The sequence below is a fragment of the Triticum urartu genome, chromosome 6 (assembly GCF_003073215.2).
Source record: "Triticum urartu cultivar G1812 chromosome 6, Tu2.1, whole genome shotgun sequence".
Lineage (NCBI taxonomy): Eukaryota > Viridiplantae > Streptophyta > Magnoliopsida > Poales > Poaceae > Triticum > Triticum urartu.
In genome coordinates, this window is record NC_053027.1 from 518,847,185 (window position 1) to 518,854,427 (window position 7,243).

A 7,243-nucleotide genomic window follows, 5' to 3' on the forward strand; every position below is an offset into this window, starting at 1 on the left:
ATAATTTGGGGGAGGCCTTGGCTGGCTCAAAGTCTCGAGTCGAATAGGTGATGGATGCTGCCACGATAGAGGAAATGGAAATGAAGAATGGTCTAGCGATGGCGGAGCGTCATGGTTGCTCAAAAATCATCCCGGAGTTCAATTGCCTCGAGATTGTTCAATCATGTAATGGCGAGAGAGAGATTTGGATCCCTTATTAAGTAATCTAGTTGATTGCTTTCAAATAGCCACCCAAATTGACTATGTATCCTTTGCACATTTCCCTAGAGAAGCGAGTGTGTATGTTTCAGCTAGAAACTCTTATAATCCTCAATCTTAATGTAGTGGGATGGTGATCCATCAAACTTTCTTCTAACTAAACTGGTCAAGGATGTATCTATCTTTTGAGTTGAATAAAGTGCCACGACTTCAAAAAAATGCTTTTGTTCTAACTGACATCAATTGTGTTCGGTTCTGATAACCATTGTTAGAGGTCACTGCTATAGTTTTTATGATATTTTACACGTGGAAACAAAATTGTGTCGAGGACACCGAAGGAGGGTTAAAAGCGCTTTCATAAACCCTAGTCACCTCCACACCCGAACTCTCCACCGCCGATGCCTTCTCCCCTCTGATCCAGCCGCCCTGTGACTCTACCCATTCGATAGGTGGTGGCGAGGGTGAATGTCTTTCTAGAGATCCATATGCTGGTGGGTTCGCTTCTAAAAGAGTGGTGGGGTTTTCTTCTCTAGTGGCGCGACCCGCAAAAGTCCTCTTCTAGGGTGGCATCCATTGCACATAGGCGGTGGGTGGCGTTTCGGCCATGTGGACGGCGGTGACTAGGGCCAATCTCCTTCCAGAGATTGAGATGGGGTTGGTCCCGCTACCAAAAGAGTGGTGTGGTTTTCTTCTCTGGTGTTGTAGTGACATGCAGAAGTCCTCTTCTAGGGCGGCAACCATTGGTACAAAGGCAGTGGGAAGCATTTCGGTCATGTGGATGGCGGCGGCGAGGGTCGGTCTCCTTCTAGAGATCGAGATGGTGGTGGGCTCGCTAGCAAAGGAGCGGTGGGGGTTTCTTCTCTTGTGTTGTAGTGACACGCAAAAGTCCTCTTCTAGGGCGGCAGCCATTGGCACAAAGGCGGTGGGAAGCATTTTGGCCATGTGGATGGCGGCGGCGAGGATCGGTCTCCTTCTAGAGATCGAGATGGTGGTGGGCCCGCTAGTAGAGGAGCGGTGGGGTTTTCTTCTCTGGTGGTTTAGCGACCCACAAAAGTCCTCTTCTATGGCGGCATCAATTCGCACACATGCGATGGGCATTGTTTTAGCCATGTGGACAACCGGGGGAAGGGTCAATCTTCTTCCAGAGATTGAGATGGTGGGGTGCCCGCTACCAAAAGATCGGTGGGCTTTTCTTCTCTGGTGGTGTAGCAACATGCAAAAGTCTTCTTCTAGGGCGGCAGGCATTGGCACACGGGTGGGTGGGGCAACTTTTGAGCCATGTGGATGGTGGGGCGTCACGTGATTGTGTCATGGTAGCAACCAGTGTGGACAATAGGGTTGTCGTAGGTGACGCTTCGACTATGCCGCTCGAGCATGCTATGTCAAACCATTATGTCTTCACACACCGAAACGAATCAATGGATATAGTTAAACGCTTACCATATAGGTTAGGTATGCTCGATAACCATCCCTGTACATTCGTGAAATCTTTCATGCTACACGGAAACAATTTTTGTTGATTTAAGAACCATCACTACAGGTAGTCGTTAACCATGTTAAGATATTTTCTGCACAAAACCGATCTTCTTTGGAAGGACCGTTGGCTACGAGTGAGGTGACACTTTTGTCCAGGCAAGAATGACTTAGTGTCGCGTGACTACACAACGCATGGCAATGATCTGTGACTGTCATTGGTGACTCTTAGTCATGTCGCTAGAGCATGCATGCTACAACCATGTAGTGGTGATTTGTCTTCTCTATTCATCAAGAAGGTACAAACAATTGGATGTCTGATGACATAATTAGATCAGACGCCCACATTGAATTTTTTTACGATCTTGGATGATTGGTGCATGATCCAAAGGAGTTCCGGTGGTGGCATGCAAGGACCATCTCTAGAGGATATCCTGGCGGATTCAGACAAAGTCATGGGTGGTGCAACTCTTTGACGGTCCTCATTCAACATAGTGACTAAAACACCACTTTAGTCTAGGGTGAAAACCCGGGATCTCGCCTTTGTTGGCCAGAGTCCACAACGGCGCACTCGCCTAGCCTGTTGAAGGTTTGGCATGAAAGAATGATGAGGTTTCATAGGTTATTTTTTCAGCTTTGTCGTGGACATGTCATTTGTTATCCACTCCATCTACTCACGATGTTGTAACCTTATTGTTTTGCATGTATCTTCTATATCTAAATAGTTAGCACCCTACCAATAAATTTCTCTTAACATGCACACATGGTATCTCAGCATTGAAACATGCATGAAAAATGCCCACCTCAACATGTAAATATGTAGTCACTTCGGTGGCATCCGATAAAAACAAGGAAATATGCACGAGAAAAGACTAAACTCAACAATTAAATATTGTAAATCATATGTATTTCAAACTGCAGTTCTTATATTTTAATTTGAAATTGATATTTCCTACTACTAAATCTAATCAAAACATGCCGTATTTGAATTTTCACTTCTTATATTACTAACTCAATAGTTAAACATATTAAATCATGTGTATTTCAAAATTTAGTTCTTGTATCATCAATTTAAAATCCCATTTCATAGTATTAAATTAATTTAGAAGTTCTGTTTCACACAACTAAGTCGAATCAAAATACATTTCAACCAATCTTCGCTGACGCGTGGGGTGTCATCTAGTTTGTAACAAAACCATATAGATAAATGTGGGCATCTCTGAATGCAAAAAGGCAGGGCCAGGAGGTTTGTACATTCGCGTAAGTGTTACTAGTACAGTACGGTGACCGCTACATGCTCCTCAACAACGGCAATGCACCACTCTTACACGTACTCCCTCTGTTCCAAATTACTCGTCGTAGAAATGGATATATGTAGAACTAAAATACATCTAGATACATTCATACGTGTGACAAGTAATTTAGAATGGAGGGAGTATAAGACACATACGTCGCAACCGCAATGCACCACTCTTACACGTACTTCTTCCGTTCCAAATTACTCGTCGTAGAAATGAATGTATCTAAAACTAAAATACATCTAGATACATTCATACCTGCGACAAGTAATTCAGAATGGAGGGAGTATAAGACACGTACGTCGGCACCGTGGGTGCGGCGTAGGTACATTACATACGTGCGCCTTGTGACAATGCGTCCCATCTAGTCACTCCGATCTGATCTGATCTGATCCCCTCCTCTCCAGCCTAGAAGAAGAGCCCTGCAAGCCACACTCGCCAGACGAGATCGAGATGCATACAATCAGCGCTCCGCACCGTATACGTAGGCATGTCTTGTACACATAGCGATGCCACCAAATCCCGCCCGCCTGCCCCGGCCGCCCCGTCTCCCCATGCAACCACAGTTGGACCGCACATGGCGTATTGCATCCATCGATACCCCGCCCCACGTCCCCACCTCACGCAGTCACGCCTTCCGCCCCTCTCCTCTCCGATCTCGAACGCGGATAGTAGACGCCGAGCCAAACTGCACCAGAAATCCGCTGCTGCTGCGCCCCCTCCCCCTCCCCCCGTCTCATAAATAAATGCATCGCGATCCACGAGGGAGGCGAGGTGAGTGAGCGAGGACTGCACCCAACCCCCCCTGCCCGCCTCTCTTTGATCCGCACTGCACCCCCCCCTCCCCAAATCTCCATTGCCGTCGGCCTCGCCCCCCGTTTCCGCCCGCCCATGAGGATCCGGCGAAGGCCGCAGGCGCAGCAGCAGCAGGCGCTGCCGCCCTGCCCGCTGCCGCTGCAGCCCTCAGATCCGTTCACCGCGCCCCACCCACCGCCACCGCCGAACGCGGAGGAGCAACGCTCGGGGGACGAGGCCGAGCAGGGGAAGAAGAGGAGGATCCAGTCGGAGGTGGAGTTGCACCCGCACCCGCTCCGCCCGGACGCGGATCCCGGCCCGCCCGCATTGCCGTCAGGGCCGCAGGTACATTCGGTTACACTCGCCCGCGTGCATGCCCGGCCCCTCTCTCCCTCCCTCCCTGAATTCTCGTTCCAATCGTAGTACTAGTTTCGTTCCAACACTAGTAGTGGCCTGCCAATTACATTAATTCCTTTCGTTGCACCCGGATTAATTAGCTGGGGCGTCGTCGGACGCCCAGATCTGGCTGCCCTTCACTGAGTCGCTGTTTGTACCTGCCAGGGCGGCATCGTGGTGGTGGCGGGACGCATCAGCAGCGGCGACGACGACGACGGCCCGCCTGTTCACGATCACGGCCACGGCGGCGGTGCGCAACGTCAAGGGGCAGCTGCCGCAGATGGCCGCACCCGCACACACGAGAGGTACGTGACTCGCTGTGACGACGACGAACCAAAAGCGTCCCGTGTCAGTGCCACTGGCCTGCGCGGATCGGTTCGGTGGTGCGAGTCTCATGGCCGATGATACTATACTGGTTGCGGCAATGATGGATCGAGTAGAACCGGAAAGCATCCAAGGCCTCTTTCCCGTTTCATGGGCCTTGCTGGCCTCCCTGCTGTTTTACATGCAGCACTAGTGGGGGCAGTGCAATGCAGCGCCAGCTCGGCACATGACACGCACCACTCCACCCCATTTTAATACCACTGTCTCATCCTCCTTGGCGACGCGGCACACTGTCAGTACATGTTATATATACTCTATATCGTATTCTATTAGTATATATACAAGAAAAAAGAAGAAGCATACGGTAGTATTTCGGTGCACTCACTCATGACTCATGCACCCAGTTCGTCGTGCGATTACTTTTGTCCCCTTGCATGCCGACGTGCGAGGATCTCGACGATCATGGGCATACAGCCTGGTGGCTTTGTCCGCTTCCTCTCCTCCCCACCCATGCCCGCATTGTTGCGATCTGCACTCACTAGCCACCGTCCTCCCCTCCATGGGTGCAATGCGATGCGATGCGATGCACCCCATGTTCTTGGGGAGACATGCATGGGCCATGTACCTGTGGACGCACGTTACGATCTGTTCCATCTCCTTGCACATGTATGTATACACCGCGCATGATTAATACTACTATCTTGTTGGCACTGGCCTGCATCGCATCACATGCTGGGTTACTTGGTAGTGGTTGCAACTGGGCTTCTCGTTGCATCTTTGATGGAACCGTTCAGACGATCGATGTGGGACTCCTGTACGTGTGTGTGCCACTGTAGCCAGTTTACCACCTACTAGATGTTCGTTTCCGTCGGATATGTTAGTGTCATCAGCTTCGGGCCAATTTTTTTGCTAATCCTACATGTTGCAATGCAGCCTGGAGAATGGACACCGCAACGTGCCTGAGCGGCCGGTGATCGGTGCCGGAGAACGTCTCGTCGTCCCGACAATGCCAGTGCTGCCAGTGGACGTCAAGGAAGGGATCAAGATTGGCGGCGGCGGCGCCAAGAAGAGGCGGCGCGGCCCGCCGGTGCTGATGGAAGGGTCGCGGTGCAGCCGCGTCAACGGGCGCGGGTGGCGCTGCAGCCAGCCCACGCTGGTCGGCTACTCCCTCTGCGAGCACCACCTCGGCAAGGGCCGCGGGCAGCGGAGCGCGAGCCGCGCCGAGCCCGGCAGGAGCTGGACGAACGGCGCGGCCACGCTCGGCCGCACCGAGCCCAGCATCAGGAAGAAGGCCGCGCAGCCGTCCGTTCCCGTGGTCACCAACGGCCGCGCGGGCGCGCCCAAGCTCGGCCACACCGAGCCGACCAGCAGCAGGAAGAACGTCGACGCGCTGGCCGTGGTCGCCGCCGTGGCGCACGACGCCAGGGACCTGCCGAGCCTGCGCGCCGCACCTCTAGCGGCGGAAGTCGATTGATTGATCAATCGGCTGGTCTATCATGGAACAGTAGAAAGTATAAGAATTTTTTGATTCTGTTAGAAGGGTTGTGCATTGTGCATATCTTGCAGTTCATGGTGACTAGCTTCTCTGGTTGTGAGTTTCTCCTTGGTCTTTGTGATCATGCAGATCTTTCGTCGTGTAATTAATAGGATTGCAGATAATTAGTGATCACACATTCTGTGGTAGATTGATCAGCGCATCTCCGGTCGAGTGAAGTAATTTATTTTTCTTTGACAGCAATTGGTAATCTGACCCGGGGACAGCGCCTCATAGTGCACGAGTCTGTCTGAGACGTACACATGGGAACGTGCCGGTGTCATGATGCCATGCCGGTGCTTAGGTGCAACATATACGTTGTTAGGAACAAGCTTTTTTCTTAGGGTGTGGCTAGGCCTCAGTTGACTGAGTCAAGTGACAGAGTAGCACCATATAAGAAGAAAAAAGAAAAAGCTAAAAACAAAATTTTAAATGGATCTTCACGCAAGATCGAACGAATATAGCATCGACTGAGACATAACCAAGTCTAAAACAGTTTTTTTAGGGGAGTAACACGGTTTTACTGACAGGATGCTCCAACAACTCGTTAACCAAATCAAGCCATCGACATAGGATCTGTGCATTTTCTAAACAAAGCATAGGATCCATACCAACGTGTGTACGCACACATATACGGGAGCTAAAAATGGAATCTATGGATAATGAAGGAGTGCTTCCCATAATGAAGGGTGTGTCTGTTAGATGCTTTTTGGATGCTAGTAGCAGCAGCATGTAGAGGTGATCCGGATGAGCTAGCAGATCTCGAATCTTTTTGCACCAATTCTGAAGTAAACGGTTCAATTCTAGCGTGACAATTTGTACATGATTCAAGTGAGCATTCAAAAGTTCAAAAAAGTGGCATTAAACATGGAGGGGGATATGGGAAAGTGCAAACCTACACGGGGGACATAGACATGATTCCAATTTTCTTTTAACCAAGCAAAAATCACATTCATCAAATTTTGACATAAAAATACAAAACTAGTCATATAGTGTAAAAAATAGGAGTAGACAAAAACACGACAATGTGCATTTGGTACAATAATATAACCATTGGAGCTGTGCAAGAACCATTAGATAGATTGTTACTGATTTTATGACTATTAAACAACCCACAAATGGGTAGAACTTTCCCACTTTTCCCATACAACCCAAAAACCTTGGACCGGCTTCCACTATCATTGTCATAACGAAACAACGTCCTGCCCCCCCTCCCGTCCTCCCC

General features: G+C 49.9%; 1 protein-coding gene across 1 annotated transcript; it reads left to right on the forward strand.

Moving 5' to 3' along the window:
* Positions 1-3,561: 3,561 nt before the first annotated feature.
* Positions 3,562-6,157, forward strand: LOC125512592. The gene is made up of 3 exons (XM_048677685.1): positions 3,562-4,109; positions 4,326-4,465; positions 5,418-6,157. Exons 1-3 carry the CDS (start codon positions 3,861-3,863, stop codon positions 5,956-5,958), a joined length of 930 nt encoding a protein of 309 aa, XP_048533642.1. The 5' UTR covers positions 3,562-3,860; the 3' UTR covers positions 5,959-6,157.
* Positions 6,158-7,243: the final 1,086 nt, after the last annotated feature.